The sequence below is a fragment of the Cinclus cinclus genome, chromosome 19, assembly GCF_963662255.1.
Source record: "Cinclus cinclus chromosome 19, bCinCin1.1, whole genome shotgun sequence".
Classification (NCBI taxonomy): Eukaryota; Metazoa; Chordata; class Aves; order Passeriformes; family Cinclidae; genus Cinclus; species Cinclus cinclus.
The window spans coordinates 2,357,109-2,383,531 of record NC_085064.1 but is presented as its reverse complement, the minus strand read 5'-3'; the positions used below and the strand labels follow the sequence as shown (position 1 = coordinate 2,383,531).

General features: G+C 55.0%; 1 protein-coding gene across 3 annotated transcripts in view; it reads right to left on the bottom strand.

Moving 5' to 3' along the window:
- KCNT1 (potassium sodium-activated channel subfamily T member 1) overlaps window positions 1-26,423 on the bottom strand; it is a 62,213-nt gene that overhangs the window by 4,476 nt on the left and 31,314 nt on the right. The window contains exons 2-28 of one of the 3 annotated variants that reach the window (XM_062505561.1): window positions 15,260-15,339; window positions 14,137-14,236; window positions 13,006-13,062; window positions 12,658-12,706; window positions 12,430-12,489; window positions 11,569-11,643; window positions 11,139-11,222; window positions 10,651-10,745; window positions 9,630-9,810; window positions 9,388-9,552; window positions 9,160-9,296; window positions 8,939-9,002; window positions 8,473-8,581; window positions 8,197-8,305; window positions 7,219-7,368; window positions 6,395-6,627; window positions 4,757-4,973; window positions 4,160-4,265; window positions 3,897-4,069; window positions 3,610-3,681; window positions 3,230-3,364; window positions 2,915-3,026; window positions 2,519-2,620; window positions 2,337-2,420; window positions 1,853-1,981; window positions 1,482-1,502; window positions 362-665 (exon numbers count right to left, since the gene is read on the bottom strand). In XM_062505561.1, the coding sequence (XP_062361545.1) occupies window positions 362-665; window positions 1,482-1,502; window positions 1,853-1,981; window positions 2,337-2,420; window positions 2,519-2,620; window positions 2,915-3,026; window positions 3,230-3,364; window positions 3,610-3,681; window positions 3,897-4,069; window positions 4,160-4,265; window positions 4,757-4,973; window positions 6,395-6,627; window positions 7,219-7,368; window positions 8,197-8,305; window positions 8,473-8,581; window positions 8,939-9,002; window positions 9,160-9,296; window positions 9,388-9,552; window positions 9,630-9,810; window positions 10,651-10,745; window positions 11,139-11,222; window positions 11,569-11,643; window positions 12,430-12,489; window positions 12,658-12,706; window positions 13,006-13,062; window positions 14,137-14,236; window positions 15,260-15,339 (3,203 nt within the window). The remainder of the gene's footprint in view (window positions 1-361; window positions 666-1,481; window positions 1,503-1,852; window positions 1,982-2,336; window positions 2,421-2,518; window positions 2,621-2,914; window positions 3,027-3,229; window positions 3,365-3,609; window positions 3,682-3,896; window positions 4,070-4,159; window positions 4,266-4,756; window positions 4,974-6,394; window positions 6,628-7,218; window positions 7,369-8,196; window positions 8,306-8,472; window positions 8,582-8,938; window positions 9,003-9,159; window positions 9,297-9,387; window positions 9,553-9,629; window positions 9,811-10,650; window positions 10,746-11,138; window positions 11,223-11,568; window positions 11,644-12,429; window positions 12,490-12,657; window positions 12,707-13,005; window positions 13,063-14,136; window positions 14,237-15,259; window positions 15,340-26,423) is intronic. The other 2 variants (XM_062505562.1, XM_062505563.1) reach the window with 2 other exon arrangements.

Below are 26,423 nucleotides of genomic sequence, written 5' to 3'. Positions count from 1 at the left end.
ACGTGGGGACACCAGAGGCACAAGGGCCGGAGTCACTCTGCCACTGCCAACTCCTGCCTGGAGCCATCCCTGAGCCCAGAAATGGGGGGGGGGGGGGCTGCCCGCAGCCGGCCGGGGGTGGCAGGGAAGGGGGGGGGGGGGGGGTCTGCGTGGCGGGACCCCAGCCTGGAGCCGGGGGTCTGCACAAGCACAAGCAAGCCAGGGAATGAGGCACCGCTCGGAGCGGCGCCCGCGGGGACAGGCGCTAAGCTCGGCATGGGGTTAGGCTGGCTCGGGGGTTCGGGCTTGGCGCGGGGTTCGGCTCGGCTTGGGGGGGTTACCTGAGGAGCACCGCAGAGCAGCTGGGGCGAGCGGCACTTACCGTACCCGGTGGTGGGCAAGCCCAGGTGCTTCATGCGGTTCTTGACGAGCTCGGACAGCTCCTGGCGCTCGGAGCGCCGGTACAGGCTGAGGCGCTGCTGGCTGATCCACTCGGCCGTTTTGCTGGAGTGCTTGTTGCCCTTCCTGCTGAGCCGCCGTGCCCACTGCATGCTCTTGCGCCGCAGCAGAGGATGCTCCGACTGGTCGCTGGAACACGAGTTGCGGTGGTGGCTCGTCTTGATGCCCCAGTGCTCCTTGACGTCCTTGGTGTCCTCGCAGTCCTCAACATTGATTGAGATCTGTGACTGGAAGCCCAGCAGGTCACGCGGGATGGGGGGTGGTCAAGAAGGGTTTGGCCTGGGACTGGCAGGGTGGGATGTCTCCCACGGGGTGGGGTCCCAAATGGGCTCTCCCAGGACTTGATCACTGCAAAAATCACCTGGCTGGCAGATTCCACAGAATCCCAGAATGGTTTGGATTGGAAGGACAATAAAGCTTGCCTCATTCCACTCCTTGCCATGGGCAGGGACGCTTCCCACCAGACCAGGTTGCTCCAACTCCAACCTGGCCTTGAGCTTCCAGGGATGGGGCCGTCACAGCTTCCCTTGGGTAAGCAGTGCTCAGGGGAGTCCCGTGGGCACCTGGCACCTCACACAGGATCACCTCTGGGATATCTGCCCATGCCCTCCTCTCCCTCTCTTCCCTCTTACAGCATCTGTACTGCCACATGTCTGATCCAGCAATCCCCACTGGAGAGCAGGAATTTATTACAAAGCCTTTTAAAGCATCTCAAGGAGCGGGGTTGCATTTAATTAAATGTCAACTTTCAGCTCCCTGTCGCTGCTTCCTTACAAAGTTGAAAACTGAACGTATTTAAAAGGGATTCTGGCTCCCTCCCTTGCTCCTTATCCCAGTTAATTACATCAGGGCACTGAGGACTTTTCCCAGAGCGCTGAGGCTCATCCAACATCTCCCTTCCATGGGGACAGGCAGCCTTGTGCTGGCACTGGGGTGAGAGCTGGCACAAAACCCAGGGGGGCTCTCGGTGGCCAGAGCCAGCCCAGGGATCAGCCACAGGGTGGAGGGTGTGGACGGGGAGGCAGCACACGAGCGGCACTCACCTGCGCTCTGATGTCGTGAGGCTGCAGCAAAGCAGAAGGAAGGGAAAACCAAAGGTCAGTCCAGCAAAGGGACAGCCCTGCTGTGCCCACCCTGCTCCCCAAGGTGCCCAGTGGTGTGGCAGAGCCGTGCCAGAAACATCCAGCACTGCCCGGAGAGACGGGCACTGACCCTGACCCAGCGTATCCAGCTGGGGAAGCGGGACACCACCACCTAGTGCAGCCACACTAACAAAGGAAACGCTCAAACTCCCCTTCCCTCGGTCTCCTCTGCCCACGGCTGCTGCAACCAGGCACCAACACCATCCCAGCTCCCACCCTGGCTGGGACCACCAGCAGCCCCTTCCCAGCACACGCTGCCACCGTGCCCCTACCTCGGAGGTTGCGAACATGTGCGACTCCGTCCTGTAAATCCCGATGGGAATCTCGGCACTGGAGGAACAGAGCTTCTGGAAGAGGCGCCCGTACGTCCGGATCCACAGGTCATCCTCAGTGATCTTCATCTGAGGAGCGGAGGACAAATGTGAACCCCCCTGTGCACCTCGGGCTGCTCCTGAGCTTCACCCCGGCTCATCCGTGACAATCCCAAAAGTGAGCTGGACTCCACAGGAAAAACCAGGGACAATTTCTGACCTCAGCCTTCAAAACAGAGTGTTTGGTCCTTGGCAGCTCTTGGGCTTTTGGGAGCACTGAGGTTCCCCAAAATGGAGGGGAACAATGACCTGGCAGTGCTGCTCCCCCCACCAGCTCTGCAGAAGTGCACAGGGTGACAGATGCCACCAGGTCCAGGTGACAGATGCCACCAGATCCAGGACAGCTTGGCCTGATGGTCTCACCTCAGGGGCACTTGGCACGTACCGCACAGAGGTACCCGGAGCCCGGCGTGGTGTCGAGGCCCAGCAGCAGCCGAGTGATGGTGATCATGTAATCCTTCACGAACGACTGGGGAGACATTTGGGCACGAAACCAGGGAAAGGTTTGCTCAGATGCTCCCTTGGGGGATGCAAAGGGGAGGCCACTGGTGCAGGGCTCTGTCTCACCTGGTAGAGCAGCGTGTCCAACATGCTGATGCTGAAGACTCTCCCAGCTGCAAAGGGCAGCCGGAACATGAAGGCCAGGTTGGAGCCATTCTCTCGCTCTCTCTGCAAGAAGAAGGGCAAGTTTGAGCTCAGACTGCACAGAAACTTAGAGGACTCATGGCAATGGGAGGGCACAGTTGTAATGTTTCTGTTGGGTGTGGCAGGAGGAAACAAGGGTAGCATCTTTGAACTGTAGAAAAAGAGGATTTTTTTTTTTTTGTCTCCATGGAAATGTGTGAGACGTGGTTGGGTTTTCTGGACATGGGAAAAGCACAGGACTTTGAGGAGCTCAAACACAGTCAGTCATTGTCAGCGTTGATTTCCCAGGCCCCCATGCAGGGAACGACCTCCTCTTACCTTTTCTAGCTTGGAAAGGGCCAGAGAGTAACTGTCCTTGGCTCTGAACTGCATGAATCTCATGTTGGAGGGGTGGGTCAGCTCCGTGATAATGCTGAGGCTGGGGAAGAGCCTGCAATGGAAAGGGATCTGTTGTCCTGCAGCTTCTCAGAGGATTTAAAGGCTGAGGAAGACCACAGCCATCCCTGCCCTGTCTGAGGTCAGAAATAGCTGACTACATGCTGCTTCCTGCAGCAAACCTAGTGCCAGATGTGTCCCACTGTCCACAGCCACCACCCCAGGTACTGGCACCCTTCCTGCTCTTGTCCCCCTCACCTGAACATGGTCTGGACATTGACAATGGTCTTGGCATCTGCCATGTAGTCCTCCTCAGCACTCATGGTGCTCTCCTTGTCCACCACCACCAAGTTGTCAGCATAGATGATGCCACACTGCAGCAAACTGTCCAAGCTGGGCAATTCCCAAAGAGAAGAGCACAGGGTCAGCCCTTGGAAGTGACGCAGGAAAGCAGCACAGGGGTTCCACAGAGAGCCCAGGCTGCTTCTGACCTGCTCTTCACCTGCTCCCATCCCCCAGGGAGGAGTTGACAACCCGAGAAGCCCAAGGTGGGTTCAGCTCTATGCTACCAACCCTGGGGCTTCTCCGAAAAGTCTGGGCTGGGCTGAACACAACAAGTCACACGTAGAAACACCTACTTGTCAATGGTGCCCTCCATGTAGTAAACCATGGGGAAACAGCAGATGGCCTCCAGAAAGTGGTGCTCAGGCCTGGAGGGGAAGAGCCACAGAGAGCGAGGTGGTTCAGCACATCCACGCAGCGAAGAGGGACACAAAACCCCAGGGCAAGGCAGCAATGCCACCACTCAGCAGTGCCACCACTCAGCAGTGCCACCACTGCTCCCTCACGCTCCCACCCCACAGATGCCCACGGAGAGGCAGGGAGGGCTCTGCGTGAGGCAGAACAGCCGTGTAAAAGTACTTGCTTGTTGTCCAGCAGCAGCACGATGGGGTTGAGCTCCTTGCGGGAGCGGTAGTACGCCCGCAGCGGCACGATGAAGTTGTAGAGCCCGTTCCCTGCTGTCTCTGCAGAAACGATGATCAGCTTGTTCTTGAAGCCGTAGGCTTTGGCATCCTCAAAGCTGTTGTGTTTGCAGCCCTGGGCGTGGGACAGAGCCAGAGCAGGGGCTCAGTGGACACGTCCTGGGGGGGGGTTCAGCCCCAGGCAGCCCCCACATCCCCTCCACACCTTGTCCAGCCTCAGGCAGCAGAACGGGGCTTTCTCAGGCAGGAGGTGGCACAGGGTCGGGGAGCTCCCGATGTAGGGTGAGTTTGGGGGGTAGCCCTTCACGTACCTGCAGCAGAGAGAAATCCGTGTGAGGAGACAGGGAGAGCTTTCCATTTATCCAGCGCTCAGGTGCTGGGGAAAACATTTAACAGCAACACTGGCAAATACCTCACAAAACTCTCCTGCAGCAAGTGGGAATTCCCTGAATATCCGTATTTAGGAGTACTTTTTGCTATGCAAAGGGCCATGAGATTGTAAAGATGCAGGGACAGAGTGCTTGTGGAAAAGCAAAGAGGGCCCGAGCCTGAGCATCCCCAGACACCACTGAGTTCCCCCCAATTCTTCCTAATATCCAGCAGGGGATACAAGAGAGACTTCCTCATCCTGTCCTCCAGCAGCTTCCAAAAACCAAACACGTTGATGTCACGTGGCCCCAGTGCCTCTGAAACTGGACCCAACTGGGCGCAACCACAATGAACCAGACGCAGCTGAATCAAACTGGATCCATCTGGAATGAACCCGACCAAGAACAGAGAATATCAACAGAGAGCAACTCACTCCACAACCGCCGAGCCCTCCTCGTCCGACTGCGTCATCTCGTCCTCGGACTGGTCACTGAGGAGGTCACAGGGCAGCAGGGAGGAGGTGTCAGCCAGCTCCAGGACAGGGGCGATGCTGGGCCGGCGCGTGCCCGAGCCGTTCTCGGCTGGCAGTGCCAGTTTGCTGCTGTTGGCAGGGCGGCACTCGGTGTTCTGCAGGTCCATGGCCACTGTACCTGGACACGGCGGGGAGGGAGCACAGCAAACACGCTCTAAGGGAGGGGGGAAATGTCAGAAAAGCCTCCTGCACGGGGATGAGACAGCCCAGCTGATGCTCGACCATTTGTGGGCACAGGGGGTGCGGGTAAAACCCCCAGCGGTGACTGTGTGCAGCATCTCCCCAGGGCTCAGCTGTCCCTGGGGTCTGTCCCTCTCTCCGTTCCCCTCAGCTGAACCATTCACCCACCTGCGGCTCCCTGAGGGCTCTGCAGGAGTTTTTATCATGCTGATGTATCTCTGAGATTACAGCCCTGCAGCCCAAGGAGACACCAGCCAGGTTAGGAACCACATCTGCCCTGGCACTGCCACTCCTGTGGATGTCCCTTTGCCCCACGGAGAGGCAGGCAGGCAGCAATGCCCCCATCCACCTCTCACATCCCTCCTGATCAGCTCCAGCTCTCAGAATCCTAGGGGCCGCAAAAGTCCTCTAAGATCATTGAATCCAACTTTTCCCCCAGCACTCTCAACCTGCCACTAAATCACGTTCCCAAAATGCCACACATCATTTAAATCCCTCCAGGGATGGCGATTCCACCACTGCCCCGGGCAGCCTGTGCCAATGCTTCACAACCTTTTCTGTGAAGGAATTTTTCCTCATATCCAATAGGGGACAAGAGAGACTTCCTCATCCTGTCCTCCAGCAGCTTCCAAAAATCAAACACATTGATGGAGTGTCCCAAGAAGCAGAGCCCAGGCGTTGGCCTTGCCAAACATCACTGCCCTGCTGGCACTCACTTCATTTCTGTCCCTCTCATCACCTCTGCCAAAGGTCCCCTGTGTAGGAGCCTGTGAGGAGAGCTGTGACAAACACTGCTCAGCAAAGTGCTCCGTGGTTTGCTGGGGGATAATCTATGCAAATTGCTGCTCAGGAGTACAAACACATAAATTATTTGCCTGAAATATAATGTGCTCGTGTGGCTCAGCTCCTCCAAAACTTGTTCTCCCCAGATACGAGAGGGAAGTAATGACTCATAGCATTTTTCACTTGCACAAATGCACCGCTTGACGCAGAGAAAACTACACTCTTCCTCGGTTTGGGAATCATAAATGTGATTTAGGATGTGCCCCACGGCATTTCTACTTCCAGCCTTGGAAGTAACTGAGGGCTAAATCCAGGCTTGGGGCATTTATGCAAATACCCTTAATGGCAATGGACATCACGAGGTTTAATAACGATATTTGAGCTTGCTGAGAGCACCCGGGGTGCAAGGAAATGTGTATTTTACTGGTGAGATGACTGGGGGAGAGAGAGGATGCAACGGGATTTTCAGTGGTGGTGCTGGGGAGTAGTCAAGGAGTGCACAAAACACAGAACGAACCCAAAGGAGGGGAAGGTGACGGAGTGGGGTGTGCAGGCTCCTGCTGCCCCCCGACTCACCCATGCTGGCGATGATGCTGTGCACGGGCAGGCGGGAGGGGCCGCCGTAGCTGCCCGCAAATCCCTTCTTCTTCTGCTTCTCCTCCTGCTTGAAGATGAAGGCAGAGTTCTCCTCCTTGGTGATGTTGATGTAGAAGCAGGTGTCCGACGCTGCCATGATGTGCCGCGGGCCGGGGTTCAGCAGGATGCTTTTGTTCTCCTCCCTCCGGATGCCGATCAGGCAGACGCCGTACCTGCGCCGGGAGCGAGGGCTGGGCATTCCCAGCTGGGAAAAAACCCCTCCGGGACATTGTCCCTGCACTAAGGAGCTCGCAGAGCCTCCAGTCCCAGCCCTGAGCCCCTGGCATTCAGATCCCCCCTGCCCATCTCCCCCTGCCCATCTCCCCCTACTCATCTCTCCCCCCTGCCCATCTCCCCCTACCCATCTCTCCTCCCTGCCCATCTCTCTCCCCCTACCCATCTCTCCTCCCTGCCCATCTCTCTCCCCCTACCCATCTCTCCCCCCTGCCCATCTCCCCCTACCCATCTCCCCCTACCCATCTCTCCTCCCTGCCCATCTCTCTCCCCCTACCCATCTCTCCCCCCTGCCCATCTCCCCCTACCCATCTCCCCCTACCCATCTCCCCCTACCCATCTCTCCCCCCCTGCCCATCTCCCCCTGCCCATCTCTCCCCCCCTGCCCATCTCTCTCCCCCTACCCATCTCTCCCCCCCTGCCCATCTCCCCCTACCCATCTCTCCTCCCTGCCCATCTCTCCCCCCCTGCCCATCTCTCCCCCCCTGCCCATCTCTCCCCCCCTGCCCATCTCTCCTCCCTGCCCTCACTTCTTGTGCGCGTGGAAGGCGGCGTAGGTGAAGCTCTTCCCCTCGTACTCCATGAAGAATTTGCTGTCCCCCATGCGGATGTGATAGACCTCATTGCCCGAGCAGCGCCCGTACATCCTCTGCCACTGCTCCGGGGACTCCTGGCCCTCCCTGCAACCACAGCAGCAGCATCAGGAGGGACCCACCAGGGCTGGCATGGGAATTCTGAGGCTGGAATGGGACCCCCAAAGATGGGATGGGACTCTCTGAGCTGGGGTGGGACCCCCCCCCCCCCCAGTTCTGGCACAGATCCCAGAACTCCAGCCAGATCCCAGGGCAGAGCACCAATAATCTCTGGATCTGCCCTGGAGCCTGATGGCAGGGAGGTGACAGTGACACATCGCCACTGCTGGTGAGATGAGCTCGTTTTCATTTTGGGTTTTAAGTGCCTTTTTATTTAACGAGGGCTCCTGCAGAGTGCAGAGGGAGGGTCATGAGCCCGTGTTGGCAAACAGCTCGGAGCATGGGGCGAGAGGCATCTGGCAAGGATGTTTCATAACTGTTTTGATGGCACTTTAGCCAAAATTCAGACATTTCTGACTGGCCAAGGAGTGCAGGGCACACACCACTGCTCTCCTGTGCTGGCAGAGCTCCTTCCAGCCATGCTGGATATACACCCACCCGAAAAACTCTGCAGGGTCTGGGGCTGCTTGTGCTGTGAATTCACCTCCCTGCCAGCAGGACCGTGCCAAAACAAAGATATTTTTATCTCTTTATTTTATTCCTATCTGGAAAGTTGGCATTGCCCAGCCCAACTGCACTGGTATGGTCCCCTTACAATATGAGCTTTTGCTTTTGACCTGGATGGGGGCCCCTGACCCCACTGTGCTCCTCAGACCCATCCCAGACCCCCACCCTCTCTCCCTGAGCTTAGAGACCTCCGTTCTGCCATCTCTCCAGGCTCAGGGATGGGCAGGGATGGGCAGAGACAGCACTCACTGGCCACGGGAGGTGTGCACCAGCAGCGTGATGAGGGTGGAGGTGGCAGGGCAGACACAGTTCAGGGCCAGCATGGCGTATTTGCACTCCTCTTCACACACAACGTGATCTGAAAGGCACAGGGGACCATCACGGAGGAGAGGGGGACAGGTGGGTGGCAGTGCCTGGAAATGTGGTCACTCTGGGATGGTGTTGGGCACTGGGTGTTTCCTCCTCCTGCCAGTCCAGGAGGGCTCTCAGCTGACCAAGAGCTGCTGTGCAGCTGCTCCAACTCACCAGCAAACTTGACATGAAATTTGTTCTCTGGCTTTAAGATCTGAACGTAGAGAGGACAGTTTGGAGCAAAGTCTTTGACAGCCCAGGCCCTCAGGATGGTCTGGTGGTCCTGGACAGGGACAAGAGCCACAAGAGCTACTTGGCTGATGGTTTATTTTCCCCAAGGCTTCTACACCTGGGATGAACTGCCAAGCACCCAGGCACCCAGGAGATGTACAGCAAGGGCTCCTCCTGCCCCTGCTGCTCCCTGAAACCCAGCACGGATGGGAAACCACCAGAAGAAAGGTGAGCTCACAGGGGCTCAGCCACCAGTGTGCTGCTGCACGTCTCTGTGCCATCCCCAGGGTTCTCCATGGCACTCAGCCCCCTCCCAGCACCCTCCTTTGCTGGGCACAGGTGAGATCAACATCACCCCAGTCCCTTCTACCTGAAAAATGCCCCATCCCCACACTCTGGCTGGACTCACCGCTGCCGTCCTGTCCACCTCATTTCGGCTGCTGAGAATGAAGCAAGCTTCTCCATTGTCCATCCTGCCAAGAGAGAGCAGTGACCCCATGAATTGCACGGGGCCACGACGCTGGGCACTGCCCAGCCCAGCCAGGCCACTGCCAGCCCCTCCCAGACCCAGCAGAGACACACTGGGGTGACATTCCTGGCCGAGGACCTGCAGTGCGTCCCTCTGCTCACTTGGCTCTCATGAGGTCCTGGTCCTTGAGCGCAGAGCCCTGGAGGTAAATCACCCTCTGGGACCACAGGGGGATCTGCAGCACGCGCCGCACCTGGATGTCCATCTCTGTTGGGCAAAGGATCACCACGTAGTAATCCTGCAAGAGAAAAACCACGTGGGTCGGGGTCCAGCGGGGCTGTGAGCCCAGCAAGTGACCCAGCAGCGTGTGACAGCAGCCTGGAGCTCACCTGCAGGCGTGGGTGGGCATAGAACTCGTTGAGGAAGTCCATGAGGAGGTCGATCTTGAGGGAGCTGACACAGAGCACCACGTGCTTCTCCGTCTGCGCGCGGTGCCGGCTGTAATTCCCTCCCGACTTCTGCCGCTCCATCCACAGGTAGACGAGCTCCTCGAACTGCAGAGGGCACGGAGCTGATGTCCCCATCGGCAGGGCTGCCCTGGGAAGGGCTCCGAGTCCCTCCCCACCCTAACCTGCAGCGGCAGCACCACCAGGGCCACGCAGATCATGATAACCACGAGGAGCTGGGAAGGCCAAATCTTTGGTGTCACATCTCCGTAGCCCACGGTGGAAAAGGTGACGATGCAGAAATAGAAGGACTTGAAGAGGGAGAGCTTCTCACCTGCTCTTTCTAAATGCTGGATGCCGCAGGTCCTGGAAGGGGAAAGCCCCATCACAGCAGGGGCCGGCCTGCCCAGGACACAGGGCACCAACCTGCAGCTCAAAGCCATCCCGCCAAACAAAAATGTTACCCAAACCTTCCTGGGCACAAATTTCCCCCCGCCCCAAATTCACCCAGCAGCAGGGCTGGGAGCACCACTGAGCTCTGCAACAGCATTAGTCATCCACATCAGAGCATCCTCTTTATTGCCAAAAACTCATGAGCCTAAAAGCCTCATTTCCTCTCCATTCAGAAACTTAATGGTATAATATGCCTCAAACCCAGACCAAGGGAGCCAGAGGAGAATTCAAAGCCTAATTCAGAGCTAAATAGCCAGTGATGAGCTCTGCTCCCCCTGCCCAGAGGAACACCCTTGATGCCTGAAATGGGCAGGGTAAAGGGCCCAGTTAATTAGCAGGAGCCCCGGTGGGCAATTACACAAATGAGCTCAGGAGCTGTGACTTGTAAGGATGGAAGAGCTCGGCTGGACCCTGGGAGTGTGATGGGCTCTGGTGAATGAGCCATCCCACAGCTGCTCCTGGGGGAAGCTGCTGTCCCTGCTCCAACACTCACATTCCCCAGCTCCCTCTGACAGCACTCTCATCCTCACTAACAACTCCCTGTTAAAATCCCACAATAAGGGAGGATCATTAGTTTGACTTAGAAACCCCCTCGCAGTGTTCAGTGTGCTGGGGGATGAAGCAAAGCAGGGGAAGGTGTGAGCCCAGCTCTGCCAGCCACCCCAGATGGGCACAGCTGGATTCCCAGGGTGGGCACAGCTGGATTCCCAGGATCAGGAAGGGGGTTTTAGAGAAATGGAGAACAACACTCACCCCGTGAAAACGAGACACAGGAGGGTGCAGATGAGGATGAGCACCTGGTTAAACATTGCTGACTGTGTCCTTTGGATGGCTCGGTGCAGATCGTTCTGGGGAGAGAGGGGAGAGCTCCCACCACTCACAGAGCCTGAAGGAAAAGTCCCCTCCAAGCACCAGCTGCTGCCTTGCTGGCTCCAGCAATGCCCTCCCTTCCCAGTGAAGGTCAAGGCTGGATTTAGTCCCTGGGAAGGGATGTGCATTCCCATCAGCAGGTCTGGGATCCAGTGGGAACTGGGGAATGGCTGCAACACCTCACCCCTGACCCCAGCCCTGTCACCGTGGTTCAGACACTGAGGGATTCCTGGTCACAGCCTGGCATTCCCAGGCGTGGCTGCACACACCAAGCTCCAAATCCTGCCCCAGAGCTGGGGGCAGCCAAGGATCCCCTCCCAGTCCTGCTGTCCTCCACATCCCCGAGGTGCTGGACAAAAGAAATCACTCACAATCATGTTCTCCAGGGCGTACTTGGCCAGCCAGCAGTTCAGAAACACTGGAATGAACAGATTCCGCAAAGGAGGCCAGAATATCTACAAAAGCAAGGGTTATTCACAGAAAAATCCATGCTCTTTTAAAAAACAGAGCTATAAACAGCCAACCCCCCCTGTGTGGAAGGATTCAAATCCAAGTTGAGCAGAAGCTGCCACCAAACACAGCCCTGCTTCCCTGGCTGCAGCAGAGCAGCTGGAAAGGGAGGATGGATTTTGGGATAACACTCCAAAAAAAGTAATTTTATTGTCAAATATTGAAGGAAAGATTTCCTGCCAGCCTTAAATACCACCTGGCAAGACACCCAATTTTTCTTTATTTCACCACCAAAAGTACAGCACTTACTAGACTTAGAGCTGCTTTCAAAGGTCACAGGGACACACTCACCGTGATGATGAATGGCACTGTGTTGATCATCTCCAGGATGAATGAAATGCGAAAAATCTGTTCCCAGATGTTCCCCTGAGCAATTAAAACCAAAAAAGAATTAAATAAGCTTAAAAACTTGCCAAAGGACAATTAATACCATCACACTCTGCCACAGACCCTGCAGGATGAGGGAAATACAATGCGGGAACCAGGAGAGGCAGATTGGTGGTGGCAGACACTCTGGGGGCAGGAAATATTCCAAAACTCCTCAGTCCTCTCCACAGCCACTACATCCCTCTGTCTGTCACTGCTGCCACCCAGAACTGGGGGACGACAGCACTTCATGCAAGGATGGAGAGTGACAGTGACAGCTACAGACTGCTGGCACTCAGAGCAGGGGGTGACACAGGGTCTGAGGCTCTGCTGCCAGCCCTCCCTTGGTTCCTGAGAAGATGCCATTTGTTAAAATCACTTTTTCTGGCCATTTTAAAGGGCTTTGGTCCAAAGAAGTCAGCTTGTGCCTCTCCTTGTCTGGCTTGGAGCAGTGCCTCTCCCTCCAGAGGCAGCAGAGCTGGGCATGAGCGGAGTCACCCTGCCGAGCTCAGGAAACTTGGGATGTGTCAGCTTGACACTAAAAACCTGCGTTAAACAGGTCTGGATTTCTGAGAAAGCACAAAAAGAGGAGATTCTGCACTGCACAACGCTTATCCAGCAGCCCGGGGGGTGCGATTATAAAGGAAAACATCCAGAGCTGGCTGAGACACCGCCGAGACAAACAACCTCCCGGGATGCTGCGGGCTCCAGACAGCTCCGAGCTGGAGAAATCAATTCCTGCTGAAGGGCAGAGGCAGGCTGAGCCCTCCCGAGCCGGGCTCTCACCTTGTAGCTGAGATAGATGAGCAGCATGGTCTCCAGGAAGCTGATGAGAGCGATGCTGACCTGCAGGGACACACAGGGGAGGCTCCCAGGGCTCTCTCCAGGTGATGGCAGTGGATCAGAGCTCACCGAGCCCCCCTGCCCTGGGGAGCCCCTGGGGGTATCACAGCTGGGGCAGAGCTCCCAGCCCAGCTCTTCTGGGCTCCTGCACACCCACCAAGGGCTGCTCACCTGCACGGCCCACAGAGGGGTTTTCCTGTCCACCCAAAAGATGTGTGACCTGCAGAGAGAACCCAGAGGGGATCTGAGCTGTGGCCCTGCTCTCAGGGTCTTTTGCCCCCACTGAATGCAGACCCAAGGCCATCACTGATTGAGGAGCAGCCCCAGCACTGGAAAGAAACCATTCCCAAGGGCACAGCCACTGAATTGCCAATGGATTTTGATTCTGGGATGCTGCTCCACATCCCTCAAGCAGCCCCACGACCAAGAAATGGTGATACCAGCAGCAGCCACATCCATCCCTTTGCTCCCACACCCTGGCAGAGCTGACCCAGAGCTCTGGAGCAGCTCTCCACTCACCAGTTTATGTTCGTGGACTGGTTGAATGCTGTGTAATTCTGCTTTTCGCATTCCCAGCTGGGAGAGAAAGAGCAGGGAAAAGCAGTCAGTGGGGAACAGGGATATTGGGATTGACTCCCCGGGATGTCCTCATGGCTGCGGGGAGCACTGCACAGCATTTCCATGGATCCTGATTCCTCTAGCCAGGGCTTTGCACAGGAAAATTGTCACCCAGGCAGCCTTGAACATCTCATTACTGGAGGATAAAACCCCTCAGGTTATATCAGCCCCTACCAGAGATGCTGTGGAATGCTGATTCTCCCTGGCACACTGAGAGCACAGGGCTGCAGGGAGTTGGGAACTGGGAATTACCAGGTTACAGTTAGCAAAAAATTGCTGAGCTGCAGCTTCTGGGACAAGGCTGGCTGGGCCCCCAGCATCCTGCCAGGCAGGCAGCACCGAGCCAAGCTCTCCCTGCCTTGCTGGGAGGGATGTGTTCCTGCTGGCCAGCCTGGCTGCTGCCACACGCCCTCAGGAAAATGGAATTCCCTGAGCTGCAGCTGTGCTAAACATCTCAAGGATGAGCATCCGTGTCCTGCTTCACCCTCACAGGTCTGAAAGCACTTTCAGAATGTGCAGATGTACTTGGTAGTCTGCAGCCTTTACCAGGAGAAAATCAAATCGCCAATTCTCCAAGCTCTTGGGAAAAAAAGACAGCACATTGCACATGAGCTAAACGAAGCAAGGACACATTAAAAATAGGCTTATACTGAAACCCAGCACAAAGCTGATGTGGGGAATCATCCATCATCTCAAGGATCCACACAGCACAACATATTCCCTTCTCAAATGCTTAAATGGGATTTAGTGTTAATGTCTTCAATGGCATCAGCCTTCAGAAAATATTTGCATGGTGATGCCCTGGAGCCACTGAGCTCTCACCTGTGTCTGAAGGCCTCGATGAGCCCCTGACAGAGTCAGACAGAATTTGGAAAAATGAACACGACCATGCCACCGGATACCCCCACACCCACCCACGGGGTTTGAGCAGGGGTCTCCAGCCTGGAGAAAACCCATCCTCACACCTGCTGCATCCACACTGAGCCCTGCCTGGGCTGGGCTGGGCCACCTGGGGGCTCTGGGGGCACTCACCAGCCGATGCCCTCCTCGGGGTTGTCGAGCAGCACACGGACGATGTACAGCAGGCACGTGAGCAGCTTCAGGGAGAAGTTGAAGAGTCGGATCCTCAGGCCTGTGGCGAAGGGGAGCAGGGATGGGGCAGCGCTCCCGAGCACCCCACGGACCCCAGAGAGCCCTGTGCGTGCTGGGCACACCCACAGCACAGCCCCACAGGTTTTGCACAGCACAGGAGCCCTCTGATCCCACGGGGAGCTGCAGCAGCCCCGGGTCAGCAGCACTGGCCACGCTTGGCCCAGGGCTCCACGTGTCCTGCCCAGTGCCACAGACACAGGAGGCCAGCACAGAAATAAATATTGGTGAGTCAGCCCCTTGCTGACCCCAATAGATGTGAGGGACAAACGAGGAGCTGCCGGAGTGTATCCTCCTCATTAGCAGGCATCCAGACCAGCACTGACCGCATTACAACCAGCTTGCAGGAGCAGGGATGGTGAGGAAAAGCTGCTGCTTTATCCACTCTGCCTCCCCAGCCAGTTCATGGGGTTATTATTCAAATTACAAGTGAGAAATTCATCACATTTTCATTAAAAACTTCCCCGTGGGCACCCTGTTGTGCTGCGCTCCAGTTTTTTAACCAGACAACAGGATGCAGGCAGGAAAAGAAAAGGCGAATTAATAAATGAACGAGCAGGCCCCCTCCAGACAGCTAATGACATCTCATAGAAAGAAAATAAAAACACCATTAGTCAAGTGGAGACTAATCCCAATGGCTGGAGCAGGAGTGGGTAACTCACAGCCTGCCCTGGCTGTCCCCACAGCCTCGGGGCAGCACAGCTTCGTGATGGGGACATTGGCTCCCTGACACCCACCCTGCTCCCAGCCAGATGTTTTTGTGGCTGTCCCCAAGGAGCAGAGGTGGCAGGAGGCATCCTCTCCTCCCCGTGCAAAGCATCCCCCAAACCAAGCTGGGCAACACCCCCCCCCCAAAAAAAATAAAAATAAAAATAAAAAGGGAGCAAGAGGCGGCAGCAGCCCCGGGCTGGGGACACGCGGGAACAAGGCCACCAGCAGATGGCAATGGCTTCTCATCCCACGGGACAGAGCGAGGCTCGGGCAGGGCTCGGCTCTCGGCACTCACTCGATCGCTGGTTTTTGATGAAGAAGAGCTTCAGCCGCTCCTTGAAGGTGTTTTCATTCACGTAGAACTCGACCTGCACCCTGCGGGGAAAGTCCCCAGAGGGGCCCGTCAGGGGGTGGCAGGGCAGAGCAGGGGCCCCCCTGTCCCCCCATGGCCCCTCTGACTGTTCCCGCAGCCCCAAACCAGCAGCAGCAGCAGCCGGGAGCCCCAGGGACCACCAAAGCAGCAGATGTGACCCCCGGGGCCAGCTCTGCCAGGATTTGGCTTTGGTTGACACACACTCAGCTCTCAGCAGAGTTGCAAACTTCTCCTTCCACACACACTTCACAACGCCCGAAACCTCCCAGAGAAGCAGCGGCTTTGGAGCATCCTCCCCCCGTTTTATCTGCTCCAGCCACCCAGCTGCAGCAGAGCAGGAGCCGGCCAGGACAATGTCCCCAGTGTCCCCAGCGTGTCCTGGCTCTGGCCCTGCCCTGGCTCCCCCTGGGGAGGAGAAACACTCAGTCAGCATCGAAGCTCTTAAAAAAACAATTCCTCTCTCAAAGGAGAATATTTCCCTTTGTTGCTAAGATACCACACTTGGTCATTCCAGCAAAACCCAGGAGCTGACAACCAACTCCAAACATCGCCTGGCATCCAGGGCCACCGGCGGTGACTCGTGGGCAAGGGGACGGTGCCAGGGCAGAGAGTCGCCTGCCGGGGCACTTCACAGAATCCAGCAGAGAGGAGCAGCGGGTGAATCTGCGAATGTCCCATCCGCTCCTTCCTTGGCTTCTCCTGCCTCCCCACCGAGCCCACCCGCAGCCAGCCCCACATCCCGGCTGGATGCCCGCGGCCGTGAGGATGGCACAAAACCTCCAGGGATGTCAGCAAGGGGCTGGGATTCTGGATGAAGGGAATGCGGGCAAAACGGGTCCCAGCTCAGCTCATCCGCCACCGCTTCTCTTGGCACTTATAAACGCCCGTAGCCCTTTGCAAACTCATTATTCATCACCCTAAATCGCGCTGCTCCTGCTGAGAGCCCTGAAACGCGAGCGGCTCCTCCTGCCTCGGTTTTGGGCTGAGCAAAACGAAGCGCGCACGTTACTGTCCGGCCCACAAAGGAGTTAATTAGCGAGCGCTTCCCCTATTCGCTGTTTTCAGCAAGTCCTAAGGAAGTGCTCAGGTAATTACTCTTTTTTTAACTGCTTGCAAGAGGTTATCGAGACCTCATTAATCAGGCGTGCTCCCCAGTTCAGGCATAGATGAGGGTGAGCGAATTCCCGGTGACAATCGCTGCCACCACACTCCATCCCGTCGGTGCCAGGTCCGGCAGAGCGCTGCCACCGGATCCTGATTTATTGGGAAGCAGCTGCTCCTCGCTCTGACACGGAGGGATAAATATTTACCGAGCGTTCATGCCCAGTTGATCAGGCAGCAAATCGGGAAAGGGTTTTATGAGACCCTCATTCCTCGGGGGTGCCTCATTTCAGCCAGCCTAAGGGGTGGGGAGGTAGCCAGAGGGGCTTTGCCCCACACCTGGTTCGTGGTCACGGTGAGAAGGGAGCAGGGTGGACAACCCCAGACCCCACTGCAGGGACAGAGCAGGAGAATTTACAAGCCCTGGCTCACCAGCACCGTGCTTGAGGAGCAAACAGCATTGATGCAGAGCCTCAAAGCCCAACCTTTACACGTGTTAGAATTAATCGTTTCCAGAGCCAGACTCGGCAAATCATTCTTCTGTGCCAGGGCATAAATCAGCTGTCACAACTGCTCACAACGCTGCACACAAGATAATTGCTCCTTCTGCTTATTAAAAATGCCCAGGAAGTGCTGGGAGCTGGCTTTCAGCAGCGCTGAGCACCCCATTCATCAGAGTCCCTGAGGATTAAGTGCCTCGAGGAGCCGGAGACTTCAGGGAGCACGATTCCTCTGCCAGACATTTGTCTCGTATCAAAGCAACAAACAGCAAAATAAATCTCTGTCACCAGACAGATGGTTCACTGATCTGTAGAGCTGTGGCCCACCTCGAGACAATGACTGTAATTGCTGATGAATAAAAGGACTAAATTATTAGATCTAACTTTTTATGATGAAGTAGCCCACTTATTCATCCATCCTGATGGCTGCAGGAGGAACGCTGGGAAAACAACAAAGCAACAAAAAGCCATGTCTTGACTGTGGGGAACAGGGTTTTTAAGACTGCAAAGAGATGAAGAAATGAAAGAATGCAGAAGGAACATGTTCCTGTGCAGACGACCTGCCAAGGCTGAGCCCCAGATCCCGGTGGGGTCCCACTCTGCAGGTGAATCCAACACCCCACAGCTGACTGAAGGATGGCTCTTCCCAGGCAGCAGCACCATCCCAAAGTATCAAAGCTCCTGCTCCATTTCTAGCCGAGGGAAGGAGATGATATCATGCAAAATGAACCCTTTAATTTCATTGTCAGGAAGTTAACTGGAAATAAAAATCTAGCAAAACTCTGACTGCATTATTACCACCCCAAAACACACCGTGACAGCTCTGCCTTCACAGCAGCTCAGCCAGGATGGGGAGTTCAAAATGTCCCCTCCCTGCTGCCATGGCTGGGCATCCTTCTGACCTGGAGCATCATCCCACCTGGAGCATCCTCCCCACCTGGAGCATCCTCCCCACCTGGAGCATCATCCCCACTGTCCCAGCATCCTGGTGCCAGCCCATCCCAGGCCACTCCAAGGGTCACCAGCTCCACAGGCAACCACAGCTCCCATCCCTCACCCCCACTGAACCCCCCGGGCCATGCAAACAAGGATCCTGGTGCGAGTTCAGTTACAATCCCTCTGCTTGGAAATGTAATTACTGCTATTATGCACTTCATAATGCCTGAGCGACTTCGTTTTCTTCGCTCGGTTATTTATTGTACTTTATTAATCTAAGATTAGAGGCAATTTGTTGCAAGATGATGAGTTCCCAAAAAAAGACACAATAGTTTGTTCGGAAAAGTGCAGGATGAAAGGTCGGGATGAGCACATTGCAGCTCACTGGCATTAAAATAGACACTGAGGAGCACAGCCCCTGCTCCAGACTTGCAATTTCCCCAGAGAGTTGGGACGTTTCTCTCAAAAAGGAGGAAAACACAAAATATATGAACCCATACAGGGATGAGGAGATGGAGATATCCCTCAAATTCTGCATCCATGGGATGCTTACATGGGCAGTGGGAGCAGGCAGCTCCCTCTGAGCCCCACAGCCTGTGACAGTCCCTGGGCTTGGCCTGAAAGCAGAGACAGCCCCAAATTCCAGTGGCCAGCCAAGGGAGGGAGCTGCCAGCCCTGCTCCAGGACCTGCCCAGAGCCCCCTTGCTCCTTTCTTGGCTCTCCAGGGTGGTTTTGCTGTATTTTATATCAGACATTTCATGCCATGAGAAGTGTGTTTTCAAATAAATGAGGCTCTTGATAGGGAAAAAGCACCTCAGCCTCTCCCCACAGCTCCACTCCTTTCCCTCATACTTCAGCTGGGTGGGAAATGCTGGTGTAGACAGAATTCCAGAATGGGTTGGGTTGGAAGGGACCTTAAAGCTCATCTTATTCCAATCTCCTTCCACTAGACCAGGTTGCTCCCATGCCTATCCAACCTGGGACAAGAAATTGTCCCAGGAATGTTCGCAAGAAATTTCTCCCATCATGGAGCAGGATGCAAACAAGACCCTTCTGGGGTTTTTTTGTTGTTTTTTTTTTTTGGGGGGGGGGGTGGGTTGGGGTTTTTTGGGGTTTGTTTGTTTTTTGTTTTTTTTTTTTTTTTTGCAGGGGTATACTCAACAACCCAGCAAAACCCCAGAAATCTCTGCAATCTCTGCCAAGGCAGCTCAAGAGAGACCCCATTTCACCCCTCCACTCCAGCTCAGCCCAGAGAACAGCTCTACACCCTCCATGCAAACCCACCTGGACCAAACACATAAGAAATGCGGCTGCTGCTACGTTGGAACTACAGAAATGTGCTGCTGGTCCAGATGGGCTCCCTGGGGATGGGCTGTGGCTACCAGACACAGCTCGGAGGAAGGTGAGGAGCAGGGCTGGCATTGCAGATCTGCAGCATTTCCTCTCCCAGCAGCCCGAGGAGCAGCAGGGGAGGCTGTGCAGGATTCTCTGGAGGCACCGTGCCATGGCCAGGCTGCCTCCAGCCCTCACCCAGCCAGCTGGAACCTGAGCAGAACCAAAAATCTTTCCCAAATAAACCACGAAACCTGCCAGGCTGGGGCTCAGGTACCTGCAGATGGCAGCTACCTTAAATACCCAGACAGCTCCAGCCTTCCTGATTCCCTTTGGGATGTTTTTCCTTATTTTTCCCCACCATTTTCGTGATCTTAAACGAGCATTTGGGCACAGCAGCTCCAGCCAGAGGGATGACACGGGCCGAGCTCTGTGCCCTGCGCTTGTCATGCTGCATCCATCCGGGGTGAGCAGAGGACGGGGACAGCTCCAGCCCTGCCCAGCCGAGCTCCCGGCGCTCGGATCCGCTCCCAGAGCAGGGTTTGGGAATGGGAATGGGAATGGGAACGGGAACGGGAATAGCTGCACAGCTGTGTGCACACAGACAGCCTGGGCGCCTGCCAAAGGCAGGGACAGGGAACGAGCTGCCCCCGCGCTCAATAAGCAGTAATTGAACAATTACTCAAAGCTGTGGTTTCGGCAGCGCTGAACGACTTCAAACTAGAAGGGGATCGGTTCTAGGGGCTTCTCCTGCCTCGCCGGGTCCCTCATGGGCCGGGGGATGCTTGGATTCACGGCTCCTGGCAGGATTGATGCTGTCCCACAGGTCCAGGACGGCTGGACACGCTGCCCTTGGCCGGAGCTGCAGCCGGGAGCGTCTCCCGGGAATGTCTCGGCTTCTCCAGAGCATCACCGAGACCCGCGGAGCTCTGCCACTGCAGCAGCTCCTCCGGCAAACCCCGGGCACGTTTGTAAACAGGAAAGCACAAAACAGCCAGGGAGGGACGGGGAGCTGGGGCTGGCTGTCCAGATTTTGGGGGCAGAGCCCCCCATGCCAACGCTGCTGATCCACGAAGGGGAGGGGAGAGGGGAGGGTCTCTCTCAGGGGGGATTTCAGGTCCTGAGAGAGGTACAGGGGAGCACTGGGGGCACCACTGGCAGGGCCAGCGTGGTCCAAAAAGGCCAAGTATTGCAAACAGGGCAAATCTGCCCACTTTTAGTGAGTTTTCTCATCCCACGTCCCTTAGTAGGTGCCACACTGAAGCTGCTCCCCCCCTCATCCCAGAATCCCAGACGATCCTCACGGATCACAGCAGCACCCAGCCCCGAGGTGCTCAGCAGGTCCCACATCAGTCTGTGACAGCCACGGTCACAGCCACCATGACACTGTCACCATCACAGCCACCATGACACAACCACCATGGCACTGTCACCATCACAGCCACCATGGTCACAGCCACCATGGCATTGTCACCATCACAGCCACCGTGGCACTGTCACCATCACAGCCACCATGGCACAACCACCATGGCACTGTCACCATCACAGCCACCATGGCATTGTCACCGTGTCACCATCACAGCCACCATGACACTGTCACCATCACAGCCACCATGGCATTGTCACTGTGTCACCATCACAGCCACCGTGGCACTGTCACCATCACAGCCACCATGGCACAACCACCATGGCACTGTCACCATCACAGCCACCATGGCATTGTCACCGTGTCACCATCACAGCCACCGTGGCACTGTCACCATCACAGCCACCATGGCATTGTCACTGTGTCACCATCACAGCCACCATGGTCACAGCCACCATGGCATTGTCACCATCACAGCCACCATGGCATTGTCACCGTGTCACCATCACAGCCACCGTGGCACTGTCACCATCACAGCCACCATGGCACAACCACCATGGCACTGTCACCATCACAGCCACCATGGCATTGTCACTGTGTCACCATCACAGCCACCATGGCACTGTCACCATCACAGCCACCATGGCATTGTCACTGCGTCACCATCACAGCCACCATGGCACTGTCACCATCACAGCCACCATGGCATTGTCACTGTGTCACCATCACAGCCACCATGGCACAACCACCATGGCACTGTCACCATCACAGCCACCATGGCATTGTCACCGTGTCACCATCACAGCCACCGTGGCACTGTCACCATCACAGCCACCATGGCATTGTCACTGCGTCACCATCACAGCCACCATGACACTGTCACCATCACAGCCACCATGGTCACAGCCACCATGGCATTGTCACCATCACAGCCACCATGGCATTGTCACCGTGTCACCATCACAGCCACCATGGCACAGCCACAGCCCTGTGGAAAGGCAGCTGCCCCTCCTGGCCCCTGCAGCACCAGGAATGAGTTTCCCTGGCTCAGCACAAGCTCCTCACACATCACCACCAGCACAATCGAGTCCCACATCAATAAACTCTGCCCAGGGAGCCAGGAGGCTGTGGCACATCTTGCCCCTCAAGCCCAAAGACTCATTTCTTCAAGGTTTCATGCATTTACCATGGGAATCAATCAGAAAAAAAAAAAATCTCCTGTTTTATTATGGAGTGTGATTTTTTTTGCCCAGAGAAAGAATTGATATTGCCAAGCACTCTGCAGCAAATTAAACCCAGCTGGGTGCAGGTAATATCATCTTGGCTCCAGCAGTAATGCTGCAGTTTTATTTGGGGGGATGAAAAGCAAACTCCAAGCAGACACTACAGGAAAAGCCCTGCCCAAGAGTAGGTTTGGCCTCCAGGGCCATTTATTTTGCACCATGCCCTGAACTCATCCCCCAGACCCTCGTGGGCCAGTGGGACAAGGGCTGACACAGACTGCAGGAAGAGCTTCATGGGCCTGAAGAGATGTAGAAGAAATCTCCTGCTTGACTTTACATTCATTCATTCATATATATATATATGTATATATAAAATTTTTATTAGGGAGGACATTGCGATGGAAATGGGATTTTTATTGATTCCTCATTCCCTGAAGGCAGCTGTAATCCCTCTCCAACTGTGCTCAGCACTTGCAGAGCTCATTTCCAGGCACCAAACCAGACGCTGGAGGGAACAGGGACACATTCAAGGGGTTCAAGTTGTAGATAATAGAATACTTTGGGCTGGAAGAACCTTAAAGTTCATCCTGTTCCACTCCTGCTGTGAGCAGGGACACCCTACACCACCCCAGGGTGCTCCAAACCCTGTCCAACCTGCCTGGGACACTTCCAGGATGGGGCAGCATCTCCCATCCAAGGTTTGGATGGCTGGGCAGTGACAACACTTGCTCCTTAATAAAATAATTATACTTCTACTAAAGGTTAAAACCCCAAAAGGGAAGCAGCAATGGGATGACAGGCTGTGTTTCCTTTGGCCTATTTGTTTTGCAACACTGGAGACTGACACTCAGGAGTCTGCTCCTGTAATTGCTTGTGCTGATGAATCTGCATTGTTTAATTAGGGCTGTGCATGGAGCTCATCGTTAATGGATAATTGCCAATTTGCTGCTATCAATTCTTCCTCAAGAAACTTGTCTGTCCCTGGGAGTGGAGAATCCTCCCCATGGTGGGAATTGTTGAAGGATTTGCTGCTCCCATAAACAATCCCTTGGTGCCCAGAGCAGTGAAGGACAAATCTTGTTCTTACTGGCTCCCTTAAAAGCAGGAAAATCATGGAATCACAGACTGGTTTGGGTTGGAAGGGACCTTTAAAGATCATCTGGTTCCAACCATGGGCAGGACAATTCCACTAGACCAGGTTGTTCCAAACCCCGTCCATCCTAGGCTGGAACACCTCCATGGATGGACCATCCACTTTAATCCACCCAATTCATTTAGAGCCAAGGTTAACCACCATTCTCAGCAGCAGGTACTGCCCAAAAAAACTCAGCTCACCATGTGTACCAAACACCCCAAATTCCAAGGGGTTTTTGCCCTCTGGAGAGCAGGGTAAGCCATGGTCCCTTGTCCCTCCCCACAGCACCGGGACACGCAGGAGGAAAACTTACTGTGAGAAGGAGGAATCCACGCTGAAATCCTCGGCGTGAGGCCTAAGAGTGAGAGCAGCACAGAGGGTGAGGGAATGCACAAATTTTGGAGCCTGGCTCCAAAGCAGGGCTGTCCCCCTGGGAATGACAGTGCCAAAGGGACAAGAAGCCACCCAAGTGCTCAGCCGAGGTCACACCATGCCTGGGACATGTCCCTGCTCAGCTCCCAGTGATGCTCTGGTGGCTCTGCCAGTTACAGACCCTTCAAGGACTCAGCTTCATGGATAAAAACAGGGTTTATGCCTGTTTTATGCCTTTTTTTTTTTTTTTTGAGTCTCACTAAATTTGTTGCTGCTCTGCCTCTAACTGGTGCCACACTTGGTGCAGAGAAATGGGACTTTGAAGGATTGGTGTTTTCATTGTGCTTCTCCTGGCTTGGTTTTACAGACACTAGTGATGAGCAGAGAAGGGAAAAGAAAACAGAATCAAAAATAAGCCAAAAATCAAATCAAATAACAGAGAGGAACAATGAGGGTGATGAGGAGCTCAAAGCAAGGGGAGGAAGAATACAGAGGAAAACAAGAGTGGGTGAGAGGCAAAGGGCCTGTGCTCATGTACTGTACATCCCACAGACAGACAGACAGACAGCACAGGGATATCAAACACAGCAGTCACAGCTGCAAAGCAAAAACATCCCCTTGTGAAAATGATGCTGTCATCGAGACACCCCAGGAATGGCCCGGAGTCCCCATTTTTAACTGAGCCTGCCTGAGCCTGAGCCCTTCCCTGTTCCAGCAGTGCCCTCTCTCCTTTCCTTATAGACTGTGAGCCAGGAGCACTGAGAAATATCATCAAAGCCAAGGGGGCTGCTGCAGACCATAAAGGTTTTTCTTGCATTTTGCTTTTGCTTTACGAGTCTGCAGCACTCCAGCACAGTTTGAATTAAATAAAAGCAATAAATTCACATTTCAGCAGAAATGTGAGCCCAAAGGAAGCTGATCCATCCCTCAGCTACAGGGAGCAGCCTCCCTGGGACAGGATTTATTTTGCTCCTACTCCTGGGCTCTGGTCTGTGCAGAGGCTGGGGAGGAGCTCATTGCTCCTTGCTCTATCCCAGGTTGCTCCAAGCCCTGTCCAAGCTGGCCTTGGACATTCCCAGGGATGGGGTACCCTGTGCCAGGGCCTCCCCACCCTCACAGGGAAGGATTTCTCCCCAATATTTAATCTAGCCCTGCTTTCTGTCAGTGTGAAGCCATTCCCCCTTGTCCTGTCACTCCAGGCCCTTATCCAAAATCCTTCTCCAGCTCTTTTGGAGCCCCTTTAGATACTGGAGGGTGCTGTAGGATCTCCCCAGAGCCTTTTCTTCCCTGGGTTCAGCTCCTGCCCTGCTCCCTCCCACCATCTTCCCCCTCTTCCCTCCTCATTTTCCAGCTTTCTCCTGGATCATTAAATTAATTCACACCAAAGTGGTCTCTTGTGCCACCTCACACAGCAAGAACAAGCCCTGGGGTGGCTCTACAGCTGTGCTGTGCTTTGGAGCAGCCCTGGCATTTATTCCTGCCCAGCATCCCAGATTTTCTCCAGCTGCAGAGCAGAGCCTCAGGAAGGAGCCTGCCAGCTCAGGCTCCCTCCAGAAAAATTGGATTATCCCACGTTAGCAGCAGGGGCTGCTCGGGTCCCTCTGCCTGTGTTTGGTTTTGAACCGTGGCCTTTTATGCCTCACAGAGATCTTTACGGGGAAAGAATCAGCAAATGATTTGGTTTTCTCCCAGTCTGGTGCCAGCTGGCAGCCGGGAGGAGTGGATGAACAGGAGCTAATTCCAGCTGCAGAACAACCCTCCTGAAAGCCAAACAGCAAAGGCACAAAACCACACAGATCAGTGGGGTCCTGCAGAACCTGGAGGACCTGGGATGAGCCAGGGAGATTCCCAGGATTCCTTCCCCCAAAGCCACGGGCTCAGGAGGAGAATAAACAGCTCGTTCACATGGAGGCACCACGAACAAAAGGGATTCCAAAGTTATGGACAGACATAAAATCCTCCACTCTGCCACTCTGCACTGTGGTTAAAGCCCGTTTAAAGCCCATGCAACAAAATGAACTTTTTTGTTTTTGTTGTTAAAAAAATTTGCTTTTGGCTCCCAAATGAGTGAATTTTGTTGTGCTGGTCACAGAGGGAGGAAGTGATTTGAGGTATCCCACTGAAACCTCTCTTTCTTCCCACCAGGCACCCAAATTCTCACCAGCAGTCCATTTGCTGAGAAAATATGGAGATTTCTCTAAGAAAACTAAAAATCATTCCAAATCTCATCTGGAAAACAGCCGTTTTCCAGACCCCAAAATCACTTTAACAGTGATTTACAATATACAGAACTAAAGCCACTTAATGGAGTCAGAAAGGTTACACTGGCTTTTAATGTATTTTGGATAATCTACTTCAAATTGACCTTTTTATTTCCTCCAGATCTGGCTCCGTGAGAACAGACAAACCTCGGCTCATCCCATTCCCATGGAAAACAACAATGGCACAGGCAGGGAATGACCTTCGCTCCCCTCCAGGATCCAGGGCTGGGAAAGCAGAGCTGTCCCCAGGCAGGGGAAGCTGAGGCCCCTTGTCCTGGGGATGCCAAGCATGAACCACGATGCCAAGCTGCTGGCTGGCACAAGAAGCATCTCCCAGACAGAAGAGCAGAGCAGGGAAGGGAGGGAGAAAGGAGAGAAGCAGAGGGGGAAGGAACTTCTTAGCTGCTTCAGAGACAGGTCTGCCCCCACCTTAAAAGCTACAGCCCCTGACAAAAGGGGAAGGTTTTGTTAGAAGGTGAGGAGACAAAGGCACATTTATTATTAGAACAAAGCCATAATAAAGCTTGCTTATGTAAAAGTGAGAGCAATCACCTGCCCACCCATGCTGGAGGCAGCTCCTCGCCTGAGCAGCACCTTCCACCTCATCCTGCCTCCTCAGCTCTGGCTCCAGCACCTCCCAGCAAAGGCAGGACCGCCCTGAGCTGGGCAGGGATGTGACAGCACCCCTGGGCTCCAGTACCTCAAGAACTGGGGCAGCAGAACCAGCTCCCTTCTCTCCAGGGGGAGCAGCCAGCCCCAAGCCCCAGCTCTGCCAGGGGTGGCATTTAGCTCGTGTGCCTCATGCAGATATTTTGAGGATAAAAGCTGTCCCTGTGTTTCAAGTGCTCCAGGGTGCTCAG